This window comes from Argentina silus (assembly GCF_951799395.1).
Source record: "Argentina silus genome assembly, chromosome: 14".
Lineage (NCBI taxonomy): Eukaryota > Metazoa > Chordata > Actinopteri > Argentiniformes > Argentinidae > Argentina > Argentina silus.
In genome coordinates, this window is record NC_139668.1 from 12,087,137 (window position 1) to 12,114,329 (window position 27,193).

Consider the following 27,193-nt stretch of genomic DNA (forward strand, 5'->3'; position numbering starts at 1 on the left):
CTAATCACTGTTTATTTAAGGGCCCAGAAATAGACACAGCATGTGTAACCCTACTCTGCAGAGGGACCGGAGTAACAAATATACAAATATAAATGCAGATTATTTTGTTTTGTGGGTGCCCCCTGATTTGATGGTATTTGGCCCCTATTTAGGTCGGCAATTCCGGCTCACCTTGGGGGCGGTGGAAGGAGAATGAGCACTTTTGAAGGAGCAAGTATCTTGGGGTGGGGGTCTAGATGATACCTGAATGTGTCATTTTATAAAAAGTAACTGGAGGGGGGGAGCAATGAAAAAGGCCTGGTATTTTATAAATAAAGCCTGGGGCTAGAGTTTGCTCAGTGTCTGGGGATGGCCATGGGGTGATGGGGCTAACAGGCCACAGTATCTGGTGGTTGTGCAATGCAATCCCATCAAGGTCAGTTCCCTAAAATCTCCCCCCACCCCACCCCACCCACCCTCTGGAATTATTAAGTAAATATATACACTAGATAAACTACACATTGATATTGAGGGTATGTGATCACTGATGTAGTGAATGCATATACTGTATGTTCCTCTGCAGTATAGAGAGAGTTTTGTTACTGGTTGTTCATCCCTTTTTTACATTGAAGCCTTAAAGGTGAACTAAATGCAACATTTACTCGAGGTTGTTTTTGCTGTAAGAATTTGTTCCATAATTGACTTATAATTATACTTATAAATAGAATACAAAATTAAACAATTAAAAGAGCAGGGCGTAAGTCAGTTGGAAATCTGCCACCTCTGGCCACCACGGCAAAATTCAGTTTGAATGTTACAAACAGCAACATCCTCCCTAATAATGATATAACCCCCCAAAATGGACTTGCAGTGTCGGACATTAGCTGTTGTGTTTTTGCATGCGTGCACAATTCGAAGAGGCAGCCCACCAGAGACAGAAAGGCGAAAATCAGTCCACTCCCCTAGAACACCTCTGGCCAGTAACAACATGTTTGTATGCAAACCGAGTGTCATGTAGTTCGTAAATTAAATATCTTTTTCCTGGGATCTCATTCCCTGATTGCTACCGATTAAACGTCATTACAACCATTAGGAAGCTTTTAAAAAGATTGAATGTTACATTGCACCTTGAAAATGAAGAAAACAATGTGTTGCTATTACAAAACCCCCCAAAAAACAGTTTTGCCTTTCCTTTGCTTTTGGAAGATGCATAAAATCATTGAAAATACTTGAAAATAAATATTTTGTGGATCTGGTGAAGTAGTAATATATTCATCTTTCTCAATAGAGAATCAGGAGGACACTATTGATTTTTCTCTAAGAATTATATTATCTTAAAACTGTATATCTATCAAAGGTATTAAGGGCTATTTGTATATGGAAATGTTTTATATTGCATTTTAATGTCTCAAACTCACTGTAGGCCTGCAGTACTATATCTGTATGGACAAGACTAGAAAGCTTGACCTTGTGTCTGTAATTGCACAATTCCTACACAGAGCAGATATTCTTGTGGTTAGGAAACAGTATTTGAGATACCAGTTGAATCATGTCTTTACACACAGTATTTTATTTGAATTGAGATGTGATCCTGAGAATTTTACTGACTCAGACGTTACCTTTTGCTAGTGAGGTTTTGCTCTCCCTTTTTTTTCTCCCCCCATCTCGGTGTCCCCCCCCACCCCACCCCTCCCCACCCCCCTCTCTATCATAGAGTATGCTACCACAGAAAAAAAGGTTTAATCTGACCTGCCAAGGCCCTCAAACAGGCCTGCTTTGTTCAAGGCTCAAAGTAAACAGTGGTGGATCACCTGCAACAATGAAAACAAACCCTTGGAAGGGAATGGAGACAAAGGGACAGAGATAGACTGTTCTTCAACCCTCTTTTGACCTCACTCTCTTTCATTAAGCCCTGCGTTTACACGTCCCAAATCCTCCCAGTTCACTGGCATTGTCAAAACACACATCTGTCACAAATGCCACAAAAAAAGGTTCCATATGCATTCTGGGTGGATATAATATTATTATACAATGGGTGGTTTGGAATTACCACTGTTAGAGTCTATTCTGCCCATGATATATTAGGCAATATATATTCAACAGTTAGTGAGTATATGGTTTAGTTTGTCTTGATTAGGCTTAATTGAGTTTCCTTTGACTAGGCCACTGATTGGATACAGTGGAGTGGTAGGGTGAATGGAAAACAATAAACTTTCAGATTTATAGGCACATATAAAGCTACTACAGAAACTTCTCATGCCATGGCATCTAAACAACCTTAGCATTGCGTTTATTGCAACCATATGTGGCCATCAGGCCATCAGGCCACTAAGTAAAGCAGAAAATGGTAATTTTTCTTTTGATGCAGTAATATGTCATATTTCATATCTCCCCCCAACCCTCACAAGTTTACTATAACAGAAAATAATTTATTTTAACTTTTCTAACTTTTATACCTGACAGTACATGAATGCTCATGTATGCTCATGTAATGCCGCTCATCCCTGCCAAAAGTGGACCTGTTCAAACTCATGTCATAATATTACAATGTACCACTAACCCCGAAAAGCTAGAGCAGTTAAAGTCTCAGGAAGGCAATGTTACCTAACGATAAAAACTTTGCCATTCGCTCTGTGCGGCAGCAAGAGAGTCCTTTCTGCCAGAGCAATGCTTGCATCTCAGTGAATGGAAATGTTTACCAAATTACTGTGCATAAATCCTTACATGGAAACATCCCCAGCCCTGAATGGAAAAAGATTGTTGTGTGTGTGTGTGTATGTGTGTGTGTGTGTGTGTATGTGTGTGTGTGTGTGTGTGTGTGTGTGTGTGTGTGTGTGTGTGTGTGTGTGTATGTGTGTGTGTGCGCGTGCGTGCATGCGTGCGTTTGTGTGTGCATGCGTGCGTGTGTGCGTGCGTGTGTGTGTGTGCGTGTGTGTGTGTGTGTGTGTGTGTGTGTGTGGTTGTGTGTTTATCCGTTACCCAGCAACAAGAGATTAATGTGTACCAGCTTAATTAGGAAACTACTTGGTTTGGGTCATGTATAAAAGGTGGAAAATTAAAGTATCCTTGATTTACAAAAGTATAGGGGAGATCTGTTTTCAAACCACAGCTTCATAGGCCTATGTTAACAAAAAAGAGAGAAAAAATATCTTTTCACACTGTCGACTAAAATAGTCTTCAGTGACACTAACATAGGCCCACATCACTGTGCATGTTTAATTGACTCTCCTAGTGCAATACAGATGTACACAGATAGCATGATAAGCGGATATCATCATAAACGGATTAATCCTAATGAGGAAAAATGAACAAATGTGAAATGAGAGATTAATTAGGTACTACCACTTCTGTAAGTGTAGTAGTGTGTGGAATCTAGATGTCCTCTTTGTTCCTTGAGATAGGAAGACACCTAGTGGTTATATGGAATATACATTTGATAAGAGAGAAGAGTAACACTTTAAGAGCTGGGTTCCTGGACACCGATTAAGCCTAGCTCTGAACTAAATAACATTTTCAATAGTAAATATCCATTGAAGATGCATTTTAGTATAGGATTAGACTTAATCTCTGTCCCGGAAACCAATTAAATAATAGTTAATGATGAACGACGTATTAATCTCGTTCACCAGATTGTAGCCCTAGTCATAGAAATAGAATGTTCTATTTAGAAAATTACATTTTTATGTACAAGGCAAGTATGTGGTTTTGTTTTTTGAATTGTATTGATAGCATATTTGGAATCACGCTCTTGTGATGAGGTAGCCCTGTCTGGACTTCTAAACCCAGATGTAGCCCTTTAACCAGAAGGATATCCTCTTGGTATAAAGTTTACGTCTGTGCCATCCATGTGAGAGATAGACATAGGCCTACCTGGAACATGAATGTGAAACTCCTGCTTTTATTGTTGAACATTTCTTTGCCCATCTCTGATGTGGATTTAACACATGATCTATATCTATTGTAGTGAGGGTCAATGGGGAAACTTGATTTACCCCAGTAGCTTCAGATTTCTGGGATTTGAACACTTCCGGCATGAGTAGCTATGGATTTTAACCATGTTTTGAGGCTATAAAGTCTTTGTTTACAATTACATTGTTTACATTACATTGGTGATTAAAACAAGCTTATATTGTGGATTCTGATGGGGTAAGACAGTTGAATTAATTTCATGAGGCATTTATAAATTATATTCTTCAAGAATCAATGGCTATATACCACTCATTTAGAAGTCCAAACATGGATGTACCAATCCTAGATTGGCCCTTTAATTTATGGTTCCTTGGACACCTGGTTGAGAATCACTGTTCTAAAGGAGTCGATAGCAGGCAAAGTTTACGTCGATGGACAATCCGAACGCAGCCCTACCGTTAAGCGTTACCATTTTACTATTGGCCTGTTATGGCCACCGTACGTTTTTAGGAAATATCGCCTGACATACTAATAAAGATGTCAACAACCTCAACGAAACAGTACTATTGACTATTGTTATGGGTCTTATTAGCTAGCTAACTCAGCTATCGTGTTGCTGACAGTCAGAGGCCAACATCGATGTTAACAACAGTTCAGCTGTCACCTAAAACTAGCAAAGGTATGTTGTTGTCGTTTCTTTTAGCAAGTAGGAAGTGTAGCAATGATGGGTTGATTTAGCAATGATGGGTTGGTATAGTTAGGTAGCTAGTCGTCTGAATGACATTGATTTGTAAGCTTGTGTGTACGTTTGCTATGGTATCATTCAATGCATTTATAGTCCTGAGCCTACCTTGATCTGGCACTGAATCATAGTTAACTAACTGCTAACATATTCTTATCTTGTAATCTTTGTCAGTGACAGTGTCAGGCTGCACTGATCAGTGTCACTTTTCCCCATGTGTTTTCATGCTCTGCACTGCAGGATGGCTGGATCTCATGGTGCCCAGTCCAGCCTTGTCCACAGTTTGGCCACACTTCTCCGGAACGATGGTACAATCGCTAATACTGCCTTTTGACATCATGGTTGCTTCTCAACAGTTTAAAGTAGCTGTCACCTAGCCTTTCCTTCATCTACACTGTAAGAATAGGCCATGTAAAAAAGCAACTTCCGAGCCAGATCCATTGCACTGCTCTAGCTTATGGTTTCCTCTCAGTGCAGATGAAGGAAAGGATACAATTGTGTTACATGCACTCTGGTGTGTATTATTTCACTCAAAGCTCAATAGAGTATCAATGTACTTGATTATTGCAGGCTGTTGCCACAGCTACGCTTACTTGTTTTCTATCAAGATTACTTAAAATGGTCATTTTATTCCGTCATTCACATACGTAGTGAGAAAACTAGTTCATAGCATGCCTTGTACCTATTAAACTCTTTAAAAAAAAAAAAGCAGCCTCAGTGTTGTTCTTGTGTATCCTTCTATCCAGGTGACTCAGTGCTGGACGGTACCAGTACTCTGACTCTGCAGGCTGGCTGCCTGCAGCACCTGACTCGTCTGTTTGAGCAGTACCTGCTCTCTAGGACCCAACAGCATGGCTTCCTGGCCCTGCCCTCCCACCCAGCCGACACCGCCTTCCTCCTGCAGGTCCAGTTCCTCTTCGATGTGCTGCAGAAGACAGTGTCCCTCAAGGTCTGTGTCTGAGTCTGTAGCCTTTTCTCAATGGTTAGGAACATGTCTCCTCACGTCCTCTCCTCTGTCCTCCACTTGCTTTGTCCTCAAAAAGCAATGAAGGAGAATATGTAAGGGGAGGAACCTAGATCTTCTCCAATGTGTTTTCAGTAGGACGCAAGTGGAGGACGGAGGAGAGGAAGCGAAGAGTCGTGTTGTTAACAATTGACAAAATGCTTGTGTGTATATGAAGAAACCCTTTTGTTGAAGAGGTCCTTCAAACCAACAAAAAGACATTAGTAGACTTTTATTTTCTGTATGAAGGTTGTAAAGAAATTCCCAATGTGTTATCCACTTTAGTTGTTATGACGCACATCAGTAAATGGTGTGGATACATGAGAGGGAGCATCATTTAGCCACTAGGTGGAGCAATTGTATGTGAAATGTTCTCATGATAACTTTGTTACCTTGCTTTTCATTCGCAGGTCATTAACCCACCTGTGTCTAAGCTGCAATCGGTAGTGAAGATCTTCCCTTTCAAGTCTCTCAAGCACTTAGAGGTAAAGTATGAAAATGTGTTGGTTGATCCTCTGTGAGGTTGTTGGAGAACAGGAGAAGACATTTATTGGTTCTCGGTCTGTAGGTTTCCAGCTTAAGTGTATTCCCTCTTGTCTGTCTGTGTCTGACTGTCTGCCTGTTGGTTTCCCACTGAAGTGGATTCTGTATGTTTGTCTGTCTGTCTGTCTCCTCCACTGTCTGTCTGTCTGTTCCCAGTTGAAGTCTATCCCCCTTTTACTGTCTGTTTATACTTTCCCAGTTGAAGCGTATCCCCCCTCACTGTCTTGAGGGCCTCAGGGGAGTCTACTCTCAGCTGGAGGTCTTTACCTGCTCCAAAAGTCTCAGCTCCCTGGAGGTATACCCTTTCATCTTCACCTTTCTGTGTGTGTGTGTGTGTGTGTGTGTGTGTGTGTGTGTGTGTGTGTGTGTGTGTGTGTGTGTGTGTGTGTGCGCGCGCGCGTCTGTATCTCTGTGTCTTAATTTAGGAAAATACATGCTGTAATGTGTTTGTGTGTGTGCATGCATGCGTGCACGTGTGCGTTCCAGGAGCTGCTATCTCTGTGTGGAGGGGACCTCAGCTCTGCTTTGCCCTGGCTAGAGCTGCACACACTCAACTTCAGCTACAACTCTATTGTCTGCCTGGATGAGTCACTGGTGAGACACACACACACACACACACACACACACACACACACACACACACACACACACACACACACACACACCTTCACTTACACCTTCATTCATCCACCCATTATGTTTGCCCTATCTATGCTTTGTTTTTTTTATGCCAGCCATCAGTTACCTTTTCCTCTCTCCTTACCAGAGTTTACTGAATGTCCTGAAGTCTCTGGATGTAAGTCACAATAAGATCCAGGAGTGTGCCGAGTTCCTCAAGGTAGGCTACATTGACATGCCCATCTGCTCATCTTTGCTCCTCACAAGAGAAAAACAATGGCATCTTTGACCTGGATTTTATGTTGGTTAATTGACTTATAGTTGCTCTGGTGTTGGGATGATATGAATAGTTCCTCTAACACCGTTCCATTCATCTATTTACCCACTACCTCTCTCTCTCTTATTCTCCCACTCTCTTTCCATCTATCAATTTGTATCCCTCTCTCCCCTCCCTTCTCTCTTTCTTGCCCCGCCTCCCCTCTCTCTCTCTCTCTCTCTCTCTCTCTCTCTCTCTCTCTCTCTCTCTCTCTCTCTCTCTCTCTCTCTCTCTCTCTCTCTATCGCTCTCGCTCTCGCTCTCGCTCTCTTAGCCCTTGAGTGAGTTGGCACACCTGAACCTAGGCTACAACAACCTCCAGAGGGCGCCAACACTAGGCTTGAGTGCCAGAAGCAAGCTGCTCACTCTCATCCTCAGGAACAATGAGCTGGAGACCATCAATGGTGATACCCTAGTTTAGGACTATTTGTGAGACACCAGCAAAGACAAATAGAAGTTGAAAACACATGCACAGTACTGGTCACAGAGAAGGCTTATTTAGGAAACTGGATGTTGTAATGTGTGTGTGTGTACGTGTGTACATGTTTGCATACAGGAGTGGAGCAGTTGTCCTCCCTACAGCACCTGGACTTGGCCTACAACCTTCTGATGGAGCATTCCCAGCTAGCCCCGCTCTCTCTCCTGCACTGCCTCAGCACGGTGAGATCAGCACTACGCTGTCTGTTGGTGCCTAAACATAGATACTGACAGTATGGACAGATTTGCTGACTGTTTAGCCTCTTAATGATACCAGACTAACCTTTGCTTTCTCTCGTCTTTTAGCTGAATCTGGAGGGCAACCCACTGTACTTCCAGAAGACTCACAGAACATGCACTGTCCATCACCTCTCCCCCAAGGCTGCCTACCTCAAAGTAAGTGGGAGGGGGAGGAGGGTGGGAGGAAAGTAAGAGGTGAGGGAGTAATTCGTAGCTGTCAGATGCCCAATTGCAACGTTGTCCCCCCTCTCTCCCCTAGCTCAAACTGGATGGCAGCCCCCTCTCCTCCTCTGAGCTGGCGGTGAGTACACCACACCTGGTTTGCGTAGTAGGTTAGCTATCTTATTCTAGGATTGTAAGAGCTGCTGTTATGTCTAATGTAGCTGTAATGTGTCTAGTTCTCATCTTGTCAAGACACCCACATTTACAGAATGTGTCTGAGAACAGATCACTCTGGAGTTGAATGTTGACAGGAAGTGTAATTCATTACACAAAGAGGTAAATTGTTGAAACACTTTGTAGAACATGTTTCTAGACCAATAACAAATGTTGTCCTGTTAAATACAACCCTCTGATTGGCTGTAATATTGAGCCCTCTGATTGGTAGGGTGTTTGTGTATGTGTGTGCATGCATGCATGTGTGTACTGCACAGGCAGTAACTTGTTAGGTTTGTTGATGGGTACATCACAGACTCACTGCTCAGTATGACATGTTGATATGAAGTTATGAATGGTTTGTACATTATTTTATACCATTATTTCACATATTTATTAGGCTATTATTGGTGATTGCATACAGTACCAGTCAAAAGTTTGGACAAACCTTGCCAAGAGTGTGCAAAGCTGTCATCAAAGCAAAAAATATGAAACATATTCTGGTTTGTTTAACACTTTTTTGTTTACCACATAATTCCTGATGATGTCTTCAACATTAATCCACAATGTCGAAAATAATAAAAATAAAGAAAAACCATTGAATGAGAAGGTGTGTCCAAACCTTTGACTGGTACTGTATATATTATTCAGGGCCTACAAAAAATCCTAGAGCCTACTGTATATATAATAAACAGGTTGCATGTTGACCATTCATGAAATTAATGTATGTTTCTGTGAGAATATGAATGATCACTTAACTCCCCCTACCCCCCCCACCGCCACACACACACACACACACACACACACACACACACACACACACACAGGTTCTGCCCAAACTGGGACAGCTGATTGGCCAGGCCCAGGCTTCGCCCCCGGTTGTTGCAGCACCAGAGCGGAATAACCAGGAAGTGTCCAGCGGGGCCGGGGAGCTGAGTGACAGCCTGATAGTAAGCGAGGTGATGGGGACTCGGCCTCGCAAGAAGAAAGCCAGAGTAAGTAAGCCAGCCAGCCAGCCAGCCAGCCAGCCAGCCAGCCAGCCAGCCAGCCAGCCAGCCAGCCAGCCGGCCGCCACCACTACTACCTCTCATTCAATCTACCCTCCCCAGGTTGTCATTGTCAACCTCTGTTGGTTGGGAATGATGAATGGTGTCCTACTCTATTTCAGAACAAAGTCAGAGTGAGGAGGGCCAGCATCTCAGAGCCCAGTGACACTGAATACAATCCCAGACCACCGTCGTCCATACAAGGTGTGTGTGTGTGTGTGTGTGTGTTTGTGTGTGTGTGTGTGTGGCTGTGTGGCTGTGTGTATGGCTGTGTCTGTGTGTCCAATGTGTGCTCACACATACCTGTGGGTGTGGATGTATGTGTATGGATACTTCATTTATGAGTCTTGTGCTCGTATGTAATTTTCTAAATTCCTGAATCTGCCCTCCGCTCTCCTGTCTAGACATAGTCCTCCCCCATCAGAAGGAAATTGAGCGCATGGAGAGCTTCAGAGAACAGCTGGGTGAAGACTGGCTACGCTACCAACACCACCTAGAGGGGGTGCCAGCCACCACTGCCAACCCTGTCGCCATGAACACAGCAGATAAGCCAGCACCTCAAAACCTCACTAACGGCCTCTGTGCCACCCCGTTGCTACCTAACGCCGACCCCAAGTCCAGCCTCAACTCCAGCCTCATCCAGCCCAGCCCTGCCTTCTCCACCCACAAACAGCCTTCTCCACCCTTGGAGGTCCTGGAGTTCCCACCCCTCCCCACCTCCGAGTCCAGGGAGGAGACCTCGGATGGGGATGTGGATCTGGAGACGGAATCAACCCTCCATTGGCCTGGGCACACAGAGTCCACCCTGGACAGTGGTATGGCCGAGGGACATGAGCAGGGTCACGGTCAGGGGTCACAGGGGTCACCGACAACAGAGGCACAAACCGGGGACACCAAGGTGGAAGAGGAGGAGGATCTTGGCGGTAGGAGCACAGGGGTGGAGGATTGAGTTCCCACCTATAATACACTAATATAGCCGAAGGACAAGCTTCCATAGGCCTTGTATGTATCACATTTTAGTGGGAGTTAGGATTGCAAAACTCAGGCAAAGTTACTAAAGTCGTTTAACGGATCACACGATAAAGTAGTCGTCTGTATTTCTGTCTTTATTTCTTTGAGGAAATATTCAGGGGAGGTATGCAGTGCAGCAGCCAACGTTGAAACAAGGTCTTTTCTGAGGAAATATTCAGAAAAAGTCTGGAATGTCCCTCGATGCTGATCCTCTCTTTGTATTTCTCTCTTCCCTCTGTAGTGGACCTCTGTCACCCCCTGCTGGTGGGAGTGTTGACGTCTGATGATGATGGTGAGGCAGGGCGGGGGAGGGGCTCGTGCCCGGTGTTTCTGTGTGTCAAGCCGGGCTTAGTGCTGGAGGTGGACATGCAGCAGGGTCAGGAGCAGGCCCGTCTGGAGCTGGACAGCCTGGGGAGTCTCACCACCTCCCAGGCCACCTGGACCCACAGGGTGAGAAGCGGGGAGGTAGGGAGAGAGAGTCAGTGAGCAGGGGGAGAGGGGGGTAGGGAGGGAGGGAGGGAGGGAGTGGGAGGTGGAAGAGAGTGGAGGGTCACCACCTCCCCCAAAGGTGGAAGAGAGGGAGAACAAAAGGAAGGGGAGGGGGGTAGTGTCTCAAATGATTCATTGTAGTATGAATTGTTTGTTGAATTTTTCCAGTTACAAAATATATATTCCACCTCTTTACCTTTCCTTCTTTCTCTCTCTCCAACCATGTTTCCCTTTGTTTTTCTCGCTTTGGTTCTATCTCTCTCCCTCTCTGTCTGTCACTCTCTCCTTTCTGTCATTCTCTCTCTCTCTCCCTATCTCTTTATCTCTCTCTCTTCCCCTCCATCCCCTTCTCTTTCCCTCTCTTTCAGGAGGTGGAGAGGGTTCTTCCTTCTCTGGAGCTTCACTTCCAGTACATCAGTAAAGCGAGGAAAAGAAGACGCTATGTCATGTTGGACGATGACCCACAGCAGGCACTTCAGGTAGGAGACACACACACACACACACACACACACACACACACACACAGATAGTCACCAGTTGTTACTCACTTGTTAAGGACTATCTATGTATGCATTTCATTGCAGCATACCTAGATAGTCCGCAGCTTCAATGTTGAGAAACATTGCTCTAGTAAGCTCCATCATGGCGGATGTTGTCGTTGTGTTTTTTTTAACTAGACGTTGACTGAGGTCCTGTCACGGGTGGCGGAGGAAAACCGGCAGCGAGTCAGCAAAGGTCGTCCCCGCTGCGTCCGCCTGCAATGCTTACGTTGTGGGTCAGAGTTCTCACAACAGGAGGAGGAAGAGGAGACGGAGGACGGGACACCAGGAAGAAGGAGAGGGAGAGGGTGTCCAGGGCTGGTTAGAGGTGTCGAGCAGCAGGAGGGGGAAGGGGAGGAGAGGGAGGAAGATCGCGGAGGGGATGGAGCTGGTGAGAGAGACACACCCACTCATACACATGCATATATACACACGCTAACTCATACACAGTCACAAACACATCCATCAACACACACCTTACACACATGCATAATTACAGCTCATGTACCTGTTCAAGTAGTCCCCACGCTCCTGTGACCTAGTTACCACTTCACTGTTTGCATTTGCATTTCATAACACTCAAAAGAGCTTTTGAAACATCCCACGTCTCACAGATTTGTGTTTGTTTAAGGCCCCGGTTCTCAAAAGCCCTTGATTGACGAGGTGTGATGTAATCCTCATTGTCAGCCATGCCTATCCTCTGATAAGACAGCCTAAGCGCAGAGCTCTACTGGCACGTGCCGGAGCAGCTCGTCACCCTGCCAGGAGATGAGAAACGCAGGTGTGGGCAGAACAAGTTCTAGTACCCTTGGGGTTACCTTGCCTAAAATTGCAACGGAACATAGAGCCTTGAATAAATTAACAACCGGATTGATGAACATTTGTACAGTATGCACAAGTGATTACGTCAAGGATGAACGGGTGTACAAAACGTGGTCGTCAAAAGCCCTATCAGGTTTGTTTGTTTTTGGGAGGTCAATTGTTTTGATTGATTTCAACAACATTAACAACACAAATTGAAGTGACAATCCTATCAGCAAGTCAGGGGAAAGGGTGACAACAGACAAATATGATGCAATCAATTAAATTATACAGAAAGGTAGGTAAATAATAAGTACAAGAAATTGTGATTCTTGTTACTTTTTAGATAAGGTAAGAAAGATATGTCAGGGGTTTTGAACTAGCAAATGGAGCCTTTCCACAGGTTGACTAGTCTTTTACAGTCTAGGCTGCCCGTCTAAAAAGCAGTGAACCCCTTTAATCAACAAAGACAAATAGTTGCTCCAAGCCCTTGCCTTGTAACATCCCACAATCCCATCCACCCAAGCCTGAAATTAAAACATGCTCTGACACGCTCAAGGAACACAATCCCATACAACCAAAAGCATACAACAGAGCCTAAACCTTCTGAGGATCTCATCTGGAGATTTGACACCAATTTGATTTATTTTTCTGTTCATTTATTTATTTTTATTCAGCTCCACTAGGAAGTACTATCATCTGTCCAAAATGTAGTAGTGATCATGTGGTCCAGCTGGCTGGCCAATCAGCTCCCTCCACCAGTACGCCTGTCCACAGTCTCACAGGGCAGGACACTGACAACTCACACTTCACCTTCGACAACACAGCAACACCTCGACTGAGTCGCCATGGCGATGCGGTTGGTTAAACTTTTCTTTGTACCGTTGTTTCAAATAATTATTATCAGTTATGAAAATGACTGTGAAAGTTGTATTTTCGGGTTCGATATCCGTTTAACCACAGATAAAGGTTTTGTTGTATTGTTGTGCCATTTCATCCTGCTAATACAGTAATTTAGTATTATGGTAAGATAAATCTGATCCTAGATAGATCTGCAGTCTAGGCAACCAATACCTTGAAGTGCCTCTATGGCCCCGCATTGTTTTTTTACTTCCATCTCCTCCTTTCATTAGGACCTCAATATGGATGACCCGCCCTCTAGCAGAAGCAGCCCCGTGCCGGAGGCCTCGGTCCAAGGCACCACCTTCACCACCATGGAGGACAACAGCAGCTCCTTCCTCACGGCCCAGGGGAGCTCCCTCTCCGTTGAGGACAGAGAGGACAAAACCTGGGAGGACCAGAGACTGAACCAGCCCGTCGGCTTCTACAGTACAGAGGGCCAGAGCAGAGAGGAACTGGCTGGGAGCTATAGCTATGCCCAGGCCCAGGCCCAGGCCCAACACACAGAACGCTCCAGCCCTGGTGAGTCCTCACAGAAATGTGTTCAGGACCACTTTGCAATGCCAGCAGCCCTCCAATTCAGTTCAGTCTCCTCATTGATGTCCCTCCAGCTCACTGTACCTACAACGCCTTATGTTTAGTAAATTGATACCAAACATTTCCTAGGGGTAGAAATGTTATGGTTCAGGTAGCTCTGTGGGGCTGTTTTAATGACAGATCTCTTCACATTCTCTAAAACACACCCTCTAATCCTATGAAACTGTAGGGAGTCTAAAAAGTGTAAAGTATGTGGCACAAAACTCCATAGTGGGGGGGGGGGGGGGGGGTGACGCTGACTAATGTCCCAGTCCCGTTCTGTTAGCTAGATCTTGAAAACATGATGACTGTACAATAAAACAGATTGGCTTTCTTATTGGAAGTGATGAGAGAGGAAAAAATGCCTTGGAGGACAATGGAATGGAGAGACAGCCAGGGGAAATAATAGGCTAGGCTTCTCTAACTTCCCCTCTCTGTTATTATTGTGTAAATCTTTCCTTCTAAACCATAAGGGTTGGCAGAGACTCAGACCTAGCCCAAAACACCAACAGCCACTAAACTGTTTTTTATTTTATTATATTTTATTTATTTATTTTTACAATTTTTACAATACCCCTTTGTTTGGGAGAAGCCCAATAATTGGCCCCTTAAATTAAGAGCTGTGATTCAAAAGAGGTGCGCTCACTCAACCTGAGTGTGGTGTGTGTGCATCGGTGAATACGTACAGTACGTGCCTGTGCAGTGGATTGAGACTTATGACCTTACGAAATGAAAAAGACAAGTTTCTTAATGTAGAACAGTAATTCAGTGAAAGGTCTGTTTGAAGTATACACTCTACAGTAGATTAAAGAGTGTATGGGATATGTAAAGTGATATGTTTTGGTTTCAAGAGGTAAATGCCCACTCTCAAATTGAACTATTTAACTCCTAGCATAAATTAACTTAATTCTGATAAGCCAATATATTCAAGGTACATTATTCTATAGTCAGGTATAAAATGCTTCTACTGTGTATTTCTGTGGTTTGGCTTCAGCTCCAGTCTCCTGTGATGGATGTAATGTTGGACTAGATTCAGGATGGATGATGAATGATGGCCTCAGAGAACCGACTGCCAGGAAACTGTAGCCTAATGACTGTCTATTGTCTGATTGATAATATATGTCGCCTTGCTCAACATGGAGGATCAGCAGTTATGTCAAGTTAGATTTACAGCGCAACCACAGCCTAATCCGCCATAAACTAGAGTGAGTGTAGATTGTAGATTGAGTGTAAAACCTATTAAATGAGGCGAGGGCCACCAAAAGATTTGTGTTTCCTCTAAGTGGGCTTATGATGATGCATGTTCCTGACTGAAATTGTTATTTGTTTGAAATAAATATTTGGGAGGATAGTCTTACTCCACTGCCCTGGCATGTGTTAAGTATACTGTTCTATCTTATGCGGCAGTACTGAGATCTAACGTCAAGAAGGGGAGGGAATACAGTATGCAGCACAGACGGTTCATCGTTTTCATCACGGCTTCCCCCTCCTGTCTGTGTCTGTATTGGGTACACTATGCTAACTAGTGTCCATTTGTGTTAGGTATAGCCCACTTCTATGCTTACTGGCTATTTCTGTATTGGGTATGCTATGCTAACTGGTGATTTTAGGGTATGCTAGGCTAACTGGTATCCCTGTGTGTTGCAGGTCAGTTGGACCTGCTCTCTGAGGACTATGAGGCGGTGGACCATCGGCTAAAGCTCTTCCTGGACGTGGAGGTATTCGAGGAACAGGAGGAGGAGTTCCACTCTTTCCTTAAGGTGGGAGTCCCAATGTTCAATTCACACACTGGTCAGCTAATATGTCTAAGTATTATCATACTTTCTCTTCAAAGGAGGGGAAAGCCATGCCCTCCCCTTCTTTTAGAATTACTTGAATTATTGACTATTTTGGAGTAACAGCAGAAGCTTTAATCACAGTCCTCACACTTCCTTTTCTATCGGCCCTTGGTTGCCTTGACCCCATCTCATCTCAGAGTAGTGGGAAGTAGGTCGATGTTGCCCTCTACCTCATTCAGGCAGGATCAGAGATGTTTCAGTACCCAATGGGGAAGGTCAGAATTAGCGGTAGGGTAGAGTTGCAAGTTCTTAGCTGGCCCCGATGGACCCGGTCCCTACTGCTGGGAAATCCAACACAAACCCAGCTGAACCCGGTCGGCTCCAGCTCTTGTGCAGTTCTTTGGACTGCTTTTGTGCCGCCTGCTGTTCTCCTACTTTTCACATCCAACGCGGCCACCCCCGGATGAGCCGCTCCACATGCAAAGCATGCTGGGTACCCTGCGGCGCAAAGGGGTATTGGTTTACTCCTCCAGACACCTGTGTGTAGAGAGAGAGCCGCGCCGACACAAGCAACCACAGCAGGAGACGGCAGATACAGCTCATATTCAGTTGATGTTTGTTTATCTATTCACACATGCTCCTCTCCTTTTTTTGTTTCAGCTGGGTTTTTTTTTATACATTTAGAAGGAGAAAAAGCAATTCATCTCACTGTTTTGCTCAAGAACTGACACATTTATTTGGCTACTGCCTCCAGAGAGCTGTATTATGTGTCACACTCAACATGTAGGCATCAGGTCTCCCCAATGTATGTTGTTTAACATGGATATCTTTGTTGTCCATGGTGAGGTTTGGTGCTCTTTAACCAGTATGTTATCTTTGTTGTACCGTAGATGTCCACAGTGAGGTTTGGTGCTCTTTAACCAGTATGTTATCTTTGTTGTACTGTAGATGTCCACAGTGAGGTTTGGTGAGCCGGTTGAGTTCCCTTCTCTCCTGGTGGTGTCGGACCAGCGCCTCTACTTCCTGGAGATGACATCAGAGATGCAGTGAGTGAACCACATGACAGTTGTGAACTTGTGATGGGATGTTGCAGTAATAAATTTTTTGCCTGATATGTTGTATATTATATGTTTATGATACTGTATGTCTGAAATGTTGTATGAATCATAAAATTATCTGTTTTAAACGTCTGTAAATATGTACAGTGTCACAGGACATGGGCACTCAATCATTGCTTAGAATCAAAGAACGTGAGTTCCCTTTCATGTCTTTTGTAATGGTCCCAGAAATGGTTAGGATAGCATTGATTGTCCAGAGCCTTTTCTATGAAATTACGTGTTACATTTTATTGCGGCAACAGGTGCAGGAGCCGACCTCCTGTATAGGATTGCCCTAACGTTGCATAACCAACCATTTCCAAACATTACGCACACACACGCTTTCTGGGTCACATCTTGAAAACACATTACACTCAGCGCCTTTGTACCGTCCATTCTCCCAAGACAGTTTTCCCATTCCCCTTCATTCCACCCCCCCCCCCCCCCCCCCCCAAGAACTCTAAATCAATGGCTTTTTTGTCCTCATCAAAAAGAAGCTCGGCTCAGTTTCCTCTCAGGGGTTTTGAGTAGAGTCCTAGATATGCCCGTCTCGTGCGGCGAGGGTCCTTATAAAGTTTCTGTGATTCTGACCCCAGAAGGCGACTCTTCATCCTACGCACGGTGGATATTGTATTACGGCCAATTGTTGCACAAGAGTGTGATGGAGTTCATTTTCATCACACACCGTATTGCTCCGTTTAAAGGTGCAGTCGCTCATTTTTAATTTCATTGCCTAAGTAAAAACTTTAGATAGGCTACTACAAACACGTTTGGCCAAGAAGCAAACAACAGAAATGTGGTTATAATTTGCGATGACCAACCTCCTCTATTTACAAGCAAGTGCAGTGGCAGCACTTTTGACTGGAAATTAAAGTTACAGACTGCACCTTTTTACTGAAATCAGAGTTTTCTTGACTAGTCCCCCTCATGTCTGATAATAGGGTATTGGTGAATTGGTCTGATCATTTTCTTCTTCTGGCAGAGGGCAGCCGTCCGATTGGCTGCAGAAGAGGGACAGCCATCCAATCAAGGAGCTGAGTTATCTGGAGGTGGGGCTGGGCTCCCAAAGCATCCATATGGAGTTTGATGAAGGGGGTGTGGCCTATACACTGCTTGTACGGGACAGCGCACGCTGCAAACGCTTCTTCAGCCTCTTGACAGGCAAGACACCGCCTCACGCTCACTCCCCACTCACATGCACACATCTACAGATGCACATGTGTGTAGAGGAACTAAGGAACTCTCACACGTGCGCGTACACACACACACACCCTTGGGGAGTATAGATGCAAGAGGACCAAACCCTAGACTAGACTCCTTCTCAGAATAGTATGTCTCACGCATGCACACACGCACACACACAGATACACACACGCACACACACAGACAGATACACAGACACACACACACATGCGCACACACACAAACTCCATCCCGCTCCCTCCAAACTGTATGTGCCGCCACAATCCTCTGCTCACTGTTCTGCGGCCTCACCTTGACTAGCCTGTCAGCAAGGAAAGACCAGGAGCAGAGAGGAAAGCTGAGTTTTATTAGATCAACACTCCCTTCTCAGCTCCTCTCTTAACTTCTTAAGGGATTCTCAAAACATCTCCTCCCAACCCTGCTCAAACATTATTTAATGGAGTGCCTTTGGCAGCACAGGAAGGATTGTGTCATTGTTTGCTGCTACAGCTACATGCGGTGTTATAGCACCCTTGGATTTACTTCCTGGAATAGTTTCATGATGATGCGTTTTAACACAAGACTCATCACTATGAGACTATTCCAGGACGTAAATCGGAGCTGGCTACTAGGATATCTATGAAGTTTGTATGCACAAAGTAACTACATTCTGGGACCGTATCAATGGTGGGCTGACGAGAAATGTACTACGAAAAGATTTTTGAGTAAAATTCCACTATAACATTCCCAGGTTGACACAAGCAGGGGTGAGGTTTCATACTTGTCTGGAATCATAAAATAGCCTTTTCTCTCTCTTGTGCTCAATTGCTGAAGACAGGTCCAGCTTTCACTCACCAAGACCATATAGCCTGTCCAATTCTTAGCCCCTACATGTGTGTTTCTAAGCTGAACGAGCCCATTGAGATTCAAATAAGAGGCTGCTTTAGCTTGCCAGTTGGAGCACTTGTACGTCTTAAAATATCTGCTGTTTTGTTTTTGCCCCGGTGGAAGAAAAAGGAACATGAAATTAATCAGATCGTCTGGTTTTGAGGTATGTGTAACAGACTGAACATGGCTAGTCTAGTGGAGTTGGCACTGAAAGTGCCCAAATAGCTAGATGCAGTATCAATGCTCCCCAACTTTTTTTTTGCCCACCTCCTTGGCCCTCAACCCCCCCTTGAGGAAACAAGAACTTTTTATTATGTGCCGAAAGCTCTACACAGAGCTCTGAAATGCCCCCATAACAGCTGTTATAATATTTTGTCTTGGGGAAGAACCAAAAGATACCTTAACCATAACAAAACAATTTCTCTGTTCTGAGGACTGTGCCAGCTCCTCAGAACAGATGTGGTCAGCAGTGTTGAGTGTTGAGCAGCCACAGCCATGGAGAGGGAAAGGTTTGTGGAAAGAGAGAGGGATGTGGTTTTACTGTCCAAAGGGAAGCTAACAGGGACAGATATCTGGCGCTGTTCACGGCTCACTTTGTATTCCAGGATTTGAAATAACTTTATTGAAACTTTATCTCAAGTAGTTGGAGTCGACTGAGGCCACAGTGGCACTCAGAGGCTTGTTGATTATCTGGGATTTGTTTTGCTGTTCAATTGTCATTTCAATTCATGCCATATACCCATTGATTCTCAAAGAATATGACTTATAAATGCTTATGAGCTTAGTACAACAGTCTAACCGTAGGGTATTATTTTCATGCAATATTCAAAACTCCCATTGAATTATGTCCCATTCCATCTATTTGAAATATTGCGGTTATTAGCAAAACGGGGCCTGTAGATGTGGAGCGGTCTTTGCAAATGCTCCTTGAATGAGCGTTTGGTTCTGTGGTTAGGATATAGATACTATAGGTAACGACAAGCTTGTGTCCTTCACTTTTATTTCATAGTTCAGCCAAAAAAGAAAAAAAGCTCATCTTATATGTGAGTTTAATTCCGAAATGCTATATATCCATTAGCCAAAAATGTGTCATTAAAAATCTAACTTACCTACTGTCCTTTCAAATGTATCATGAAGGGTTTTAATAGCAGCACTCATTTTACAAAAGAGAGAGCATTTTTTTAAATGGTGGATATAGCATTTTGCAACTTAACTATTTTGTATGTGCCTTTAACAGCATATTATGCACATTAGTAGTGGCTAACACTTTACTATTAGAGAACTCTTTAACCATACAAGAAAATGATGTAATCCCTGTCCTGCCTTACAACACAAACCTGTTTGTGCCACTCTGCATCAGCTCAGACATGGGCTGAACTGTAGGATTCAGTCTATCCCAGCTCTCCCTGCTCTCTCTCTCTATCCCACACTCCGTGGTCCTGCGTACTGAGAGGGGCAAAAGTGTTCGGTTTCGCCCCAAGTGGACGCCCCAGGTCCAACTATGCCTTGTGTAAATAAGCTGGGGTATTTAAAGGGGGGAGAAGGCTGGCGGTCCTACGGTTGAACCAGCAGGAGGGGAATATTGAGCGGGGACGGATCCTAGACGCCAGCCCTGGATCGGCTTCTGAGCCAGGCCCATCGCCACGGGAAACTAGTCTGTACCTGTTTATCCTCACATCATGATGACGAAGATCCACTTTGACATGAATGCACAAATAAAGAAGTTGTAGTCTTATATTAAGGGCGGTGTTCTGACTCACACATGGAGCTTCAGAGGCAGGTGTTGATCTGTGGAAAAATAAAACAAATTGGCCTTGCCTTGCCCTACCTTGCCCTACTTTGCCCTGCCCAGATTTGGTTAAAAAAGGAATTTGTTGTAGTGGAGGTGATATCACTGTATCACTCTCTTTGCCAAACATTCTTAAAGGACAGGTTCACTCAGTATACAAGTGTATCTAATTTTCCATATGCTGATTTTGTATCAGAGTGCATATTTGGTTCATCAAGTTGGTTGTCTTTAATTGGCTTCAAGGATTACATACAATGCAGACATTAAGTGGTTAACAGGGGGCAATAAGTCACATCACACTATTTGATGTGAACTTCTCCCATACAACAGGCGTTTATCTACTTTTGATGCTCCTGGTCTGAAAAGTGAGTGTAGCAGATCAGTTTCCTCTGGGGAAAAACACTGGCTCAAAAATGAGGTTGTGCAGAGGTTAGTTGGTACCACACAATACGTTGATGTTTGTCCCTATTGTTATTGAACATGGAAATCCATAATGGCCATTTGAGCAAAGCGATGATAATTTGTGTTTTTGCCTATCCTATTTTTAGGGAGTAATATTAATATGTTGGTGTGCTTTTCCAATCTTACTCTTTTCACTGTTTCCCTTGAACTTTTCTCAACTTTGCCTATTCAAACACAACAGTGTAGCTGTCAGCCCTTTACATTTATCGTCCTTGGGGAGCGTGGCATAGAACATTGTACTGTATACCTGACATTTCCCACCTCCTTTTTTTCTGCGTGGTTCTATGGAGCTGAAACCTTAAACCTGCAACCAGAAAAGAAAGCCATTGGCTTTCTTATCCTCCCCACCACCATACGGCTGGTATCTACTCCCATCTTTTGTCCATAGCTATCTTTCTGTCTGCAAGGGTGGGGCTTTGAGAGTGTGTTTTCTTCTGTGCTGTCTCTCAGGTCAGTGTAGTGAAGGTTCCTCTACTTCCTTTCCTTCCTTCAATCAAGTAATCAATTAAACAATCAATACCCTTATTGTCGCTGTTGGGATTTTCTTTGTGCAGGACACTACAAAGACAAGCTTATTCATTCTCAGATAGTATTATTATTGCACCCATATAGACTCAATTCAACTTGTTGAAGACATTTTTTTATTTTTTACCTTATTCTAGCAATCGTGTCTTCTCAGTTTATTATTTTTAATCCATTTCAGAAAATGTGTCAATCAACTTTAACTTTGAAAGTGTCTGAATTCTTTCTTACTGCTCTACACAGAATTCTAAAGTAATGTATTTACATTTTCCTCCATGCTGTTTCCACATTTCTCTCTCTCTTCTCTTCACGTCTCACTTCTGCTCTCCCTCAGGGGTTGTACGAGAGATGGCCCCCAAGTCGGACAGCAAGCTCAAGTCCATCTCCACAACCAGACTCAACCCTCAGCATCATCTCTGGTACGTGTGTCACCGGTCCAGCGTATTTCTGTGGGCACACTTTTACCCGCTCTTCAGGGTTAAATTGATATGGGTGGATTTTTTTGGGGGAAATTAAGTTCAACAATTTACCATTAATTCATATGGGATGTCAACCTTATTTGGACTGTTAGAGGTCTAAATCCTGCCCCAAAAATCCAGATATTTTCTCACCTATCACATTCACTCCAGCATGGGGTGCACAGCACATCTGGCACCTCTACTCTGACTCTGCTAGGGGTTGTGGTTGATGTAGCATTGCCTTATAAACCCCCCTCATTGGAGGAATATTACTCTCCAAATTAGCTGCTAAACCACATGTTAATTTGTAACATGTGTCAGGCTGGAGATGCTGTGAATGCACTAACGATTAATTACCTTTTAGCGAGAGGGGCATTTTTGCTGTGGCAGTTAAAGGGAGTACTTTCAACACTGTAAAGTGGCTTCCTTTAATCATTATGGGATGCGTCTCAATAGTCTGAGGTTGTATCCTCTCCTCTTTACTGACATTTCAAAAAACTTGTTTTTGCTTTGTCATTCTGGGGTATTTTGAGTCTATAACACAACAAAATGTGGAAAAAGTGAAGGGGTCTGAATACTTTCTGAAGGCACTGTATGTAACAAAAAGAACATTTATTTAGTGAATTCATAGATACTGTATATGCGGCAACGGCACCTTATTCTTTTGTATGGCTGAAAAACAAAACCTCTATGTACATGCAGCACTCAATGTTTGTGCCAGATGATAAGATGACTCATGTCGGTATATTTGTCAATTATCCCCAAAGCTTCCGTGAAGCTCATGATGTCCCGCTATAATAAATGTGGTTTTATTGAAAATAACATGAACATATTGTCTTTTAGAAGCTGAGTCAACAACATACCTGCTTACCACAAACCACCACACTGTGCTACCTTTGTCTGCGCACTCTGAAAACAAACTCAACCAGTCGGTTGTTTTGAAACCCCCAAGTTGTTAACATTTGTTATGAATGCCAAAATGTGTTAGGTACAGATATTAATATGTGAAGAAAATACCCACACACTGACCGAGATTCAAACCAACATGGATAAACGAACATTAAACTTTAAATATTGTTTATAGTATCTATGCAGTGTAACCGCTGGATGCTGCTCATCTGCTGTTGTGGTTTGACTCTACAGGCCTCTGGTGTGTGAGGACATGCAGACAGATGTGGAGGATGGCCAGCTGCAGTTCTTCTACCTATTGGCTTTCCTCCATCAAGGTGTGTATATGTGTGGGCGCGTGTGGGCGCGTGTGGGCGCGTGTGGGTGCGTGTGTGTCTGTGTGTGTGTGTCTGTGTGTATCTGTGTGTGTGTGTGTGTGTGTGTGTGTGTGTGGGCGCAAGCATTTCTCTTGCAAAACATAGCTGCAGGCTGTGTTGTGGGGAAGAATTTCAAGTGCTATAATTGTAACATGCACTGACCTGCTCCTATACAACCTCTACTACCTAAGATGCTAGAGATGTCGACCATCAGGACAGAGTAAAGTGTATACATTAGTGTCCATCCTCTTCTCATTGTGACCAAAGCTACTGTACAGTATATACAGTTGTAGCTATTGACTGCAATTTACCAGTGTGGCGAGAATGAGGGGGAACTTAAATATGGTCGTGCTTGATTTAGCCTTAAAGGCCCATTTCACTAAGGGCTGGAAACCTGCTCAAATGTCCATGCATATCTCCCAATGACATCTATACAAGATTTCGGTATACTCTTCAGTTGCATTCATGGATATGAAACAAACAATAAATGTATTCTCTATCCTGAATCTTTGGTATCTTCTTTTGGTATCTTCCTTCAGAGGACACTGTGAACTCTCTGACAGTGCTTGCCACCCGGGAGAACCTGTACCTGCTCAACGAAGACCACCAATGGAGCAAGAGCTTGTCAGACCCCTCGGACAATGAGAATAGGGAGCCATGCAGTGGGAGGGTCACCATTCAGGAGACCCAGCCAATCAGCAGTGTCAGCTATGTCCATTTATGGTCATCTGACCCATGCAGATTGGACATCAAGCTTTACGATGAGGTGAGTTTGAGGGGGGAATAGAAGCTTGTGATTGGCTTTGCTATGAGGTGAGTCTGAGGGGGGAATAGAGGCTTGTGATTGGCTTTTTAGCAGGGAGCGAAAGGTGTGTGTACAACTTAGTGTACTGTATATGTGGGTGGGTGTGCAGGAGAAAATGTGATCACTTACTGCAGGCTGTGTGTGTGTGTGTGTGTGTGTGTGTGTGTGTGTGTTCTGTGCAGGTTCTGAAGCAGGAGAAGACATGGTCTCTGCGCTCGGAGAGTGCTGAGTTGGTGCAGGGGCTGCTGGTGTGGGTCAGGACCCAGTGGGAGGCCATGTTCGGAGTTAAACTTACCACCAGCCTAACGCCCTGAAGGAAAGTGTGTGTGTGGGAGTGGGAGGATGTGTAGCCATGACCACCTTTCTGTCTGTCTGTCCTCTCTCTCCAACCTAACCCTCAATGTGACTGTGTTTCTGCCATTTTGATCACGTTGTAAGCCAATTCATGTTTGATGAAGTGGTGCGCTGTTCATATTAGACCACTTTAACAAAAGCACTGACCTCTTTAATATTTGTATATTCTCATCTGAATGCCGTCCAACTGAACTCTGCTGATACTGCGAGAGAGAGAGAGAGAGAGAGTGTGTGCCTTATTTCTTTGTCACTCCTGCCACATTCTGATGTTCAAATGCACCTTAATCTTCTTCTGTGTAGTGATATTGAAAAGAGTGTTTGTTGGGGTGGGGTGGTGAGGTATGAGGAGGGGAGTGAGATGAGAGGGATCGGTGAAAGGTTGTATGGAAAGGGCCAATCATGTTTTACATGGATGAGGGTACGGGTGAGTGAGAAAGCGCCCGTGTGTGCGCAGGCGTGCATAAGAGAGAGTGAGGGGAAGTGTACATGCATGCGTTATCAGAGGGGTTAGTCCATTCTCCTGCAGTCAAACTCAGCAGACTGTGACCTCATCAGCCCTGGGTGCAGCGAGTTGTGACATCACAGGCTCAGCAGAAGGCTCTAACCATCTCATCAGCCTGTGCTTCAGACACCAATGACATGACAGCACTTTGTTCCTGCCTTTGCTTCCTAATCAGGGTCTTTTATTGCATCTATGCACTGTGTGATTATGTAAATGAAAAGGGCAAAGACATGGCAACCCAAGAGCTGGATTGTGTATTTCTACAGTACATTCTCAGGAGATGTTCAGATAATACTCTTGATAGGCGCTGTGATAGATTATATGAAATTGTTTTACGAAGGGAAATATTAGTTGCTCGTGTTTGTCAATGACCTGTAGTGTAGCTGTCGCAGTGCTAGTATAGTATATGTTGTTGTTGAAGTGCTCATTCATCATCATTGAATACCATTTTGATGCCATAAAGAAAAAGATGAAAGATGAAAACAGATGTAAGAGTCAGTTTTGAAAAACTGATATGTGTTAATTTATTGACTGTCAGCACTGTGTTTGTTCAAAATCAAGTGATAAAGTAAAATAAATAATGGCTTATTTTTTTCTTTTCTTTTTTTTATATAAATAAAAAATACATATGTGGTATAGTACATACTGTGTTGTACTTCTGACTCCCAACTAACCAAATGCAACTACATTTTGAGAGAGAGAGATACAAAGGCTATCTAATTACTTTATAATTTTTCAGTTATGGAGTGATTTTTCATTGTTCTAACACTGTCATCAGCCACTCGACCACAACCACAACTATGCACCCCCCATCGTCACTCTAATCCTCCCCAGATGAGGAGAAAGTAATCAATGTTGCCATGCAAGCACCAATGATGACATTCAGGCCTCTATCCAACTCCCCTGTGGTTCTCCATTGAAACAATTGCCAATTCATATGGTTTTATTGCATTTCCTCAATAGTTGGAATGCAAACTAATTATAAGAAGTTATGCGGAACCTTGAGGTGGACTCAAGTGGACTCTTTGTTATAGAATATGCATCATAATTAAGTCATAGTTCACCCAATTTTTGTGAGTCATTAATATTTCTCTTACCTTAGAATTCGTCAATAGACCAGTAGTGGCAGCACACAATAATAAGGCCCTGAGAAATACTTAATTAGATTTTTTTCTCTGGTAGTTCCATCCCTCAGCACCACCAGGATGATCTAGCAACTTCTCAAATCACATGTAGACCAGGGGAGGCTGGTGGAGGTAGAAATCGGAGGATGGGCTCATTGTAATGCGTGGAATGAGGAATGGCATCAAATCCCATTCCTCATTCTATTCCTCCATGCATTACAATGAGCCTGTCTTCCAATTTCTCCCTCCATCAGCCTCCACTGATATGGACACACCTTATAACTTAAAATACAGTAGGACTCTCCATGGCATTGACAGTGTATCCACTCAGATGAAAGGTTACGTGAAAGAAGAGACCACATACGGACGCTCTTTACAACCCTCTGGATATTCAATGATTTCCTTTTAGGAAGTGTTCGGTCATGACATCACCACCCTATTCAGTTGGAAGAACATTCAAACCTACGGTACACACACACACATACAATATTAAAGCACCAAGAATGTTTCAGGAAGTGATGCTGTTTCTCTCACCTCTCCTTCCTACCCAAGCAGAGCGATGTCAGAATATCTTCAACTCCAGGTGTCAACCTGTCTCCTCTAGGCAATTTGTGGATTTAGTGCCTCTTTTGGATGACTGCTTGTATGCACAATTTACTCCTGATATGTTGACATGTACAGTATGCCTCCAAGGCTAGACTGTGTCAGACTATTATTGCCCATCTAAGGCCTCTCTCTTGAGTCCCCTCTGGTCCAGCCAGAAAACAACAACAATAGTGGAACAAACAGTTGCCTATGTGTTACAGTTCTAGGAACTATATCAAACACCAATTGATACATAATGTGTTATGTGCTAACCTACGCTGTTCTACTATTCAATTATGTTAAATTGCCAAAGTAAGGCATTAATCATCATATACCTACTTACCCACTATGCAGCATTTAATCGTGTTGTCCAGAGCAACAACAGCATTCAACAAGTCAAGACAGTGTCACTGTCACCCAAGGAGTGTGTGTCGTCCTCCTGTTTGTTTGTCTATAGGATCAGAAGGTCCTCAGGGAACATTGTTGGTGATAGAAGAATGTCAACATACCATCAGATAACCAAAACCCCTTGAGGCAGGCAAAGGGCCATTCAACACTGTGAGGAGAATCAACCATTAAATCACTAGAACCTTCTCCTTAGCTATACCAAGACACTTGTGGTAGATCTGGAGGGATGTGAAGAGCATGTTAGCCTCACTCAGTCCTTTGTTATGTAGTCTTCACAGGGTTTATTTTAGATCCTTCCAGATCTGCCATTGGTGTCCGTCTACTGTGTAGAGTAGGCTAGGTTTAGATTTCAAACTTGGCTTGGAGTTGTAGCACGCACTACAGTATGCCATAATCTTGGGCACTGAGTAG

General features: G+C 43.8%; 1 protein-coding gene across 1 annotated transcript; it reads left to right on the forward strand.

Annotated features, from left to right (window-relative positions):
- Positions 1-4,421: 4,421 nt before the first annotated feature.
- stk11ip (serine/threonine kinase 11 interacting protein) lies at positions 4,422-25,306 on the forward strand. Its single transcript, XM_083684465.1, has 26 exons — positions 4,422-4,567; positions 4,871-4,938; positions 5,377-5,579; positions 6,044-6,118; positions 6,376-6,471; positions 6,663-6,770; positions 6,943-7,014; positions 7,384-7,513; positions 7,666-7,769; positions 7,893-7,982; positions 8,086-8,127; positions 9,029-9,196; positions 9,370-9,451; positions 9,652-10,170; positions 10,500-10,708; positions 11,116-11,226; positions 11,425-11,677; positions 12,765-12,946; positions 13,221-13,509; positions 15,211-15,323; positions 16,290-16,387; positions 17,421-17,599; positions 21,616-21,700; positions 22,883-22,965; positions 23,544-23,770; positions 23,992-25,306. Exons 2-26 carry the CDS (start codon positions 4,872-4,874, stop codon positions 24,121-24,123), a joined length of 3,717 nt encoding a protein of 1,238 aa, XP_083540591.1. The 5' UTR covers positions 4,422-4,567; position 4,871; the 3' UTR covers positions 24,124-25,306.
- The last annotated feature ends 1,887 nt before the right edge of the window (positions 25,307-27,193 follow it).

Bases quoted from the DNA above. Each gene is read 5' to 3' on its own strand.
- stk11ip (XM_083684465.1), top strand. From the start codon at position 4,872: ATGGCTGGATCTCATGGTGCCCAGTCCAGCCTTGTCCACAGTTTGGCC. The intron at 11,678-12,764 runs GTGAGAGAGACA...ATTTTTATTCAG, and splicing joins TCGCGGAGGGGATGGAGCTG to CTCCACTAGGAAGTACTATC. The intron at 12,947-13,220 runs GTTGGTTAAACT...TCCTTTCATTAG, and splicing joins TGAGTCGCCATGGCGATGCG to GACCTCAATATGGATGACCC.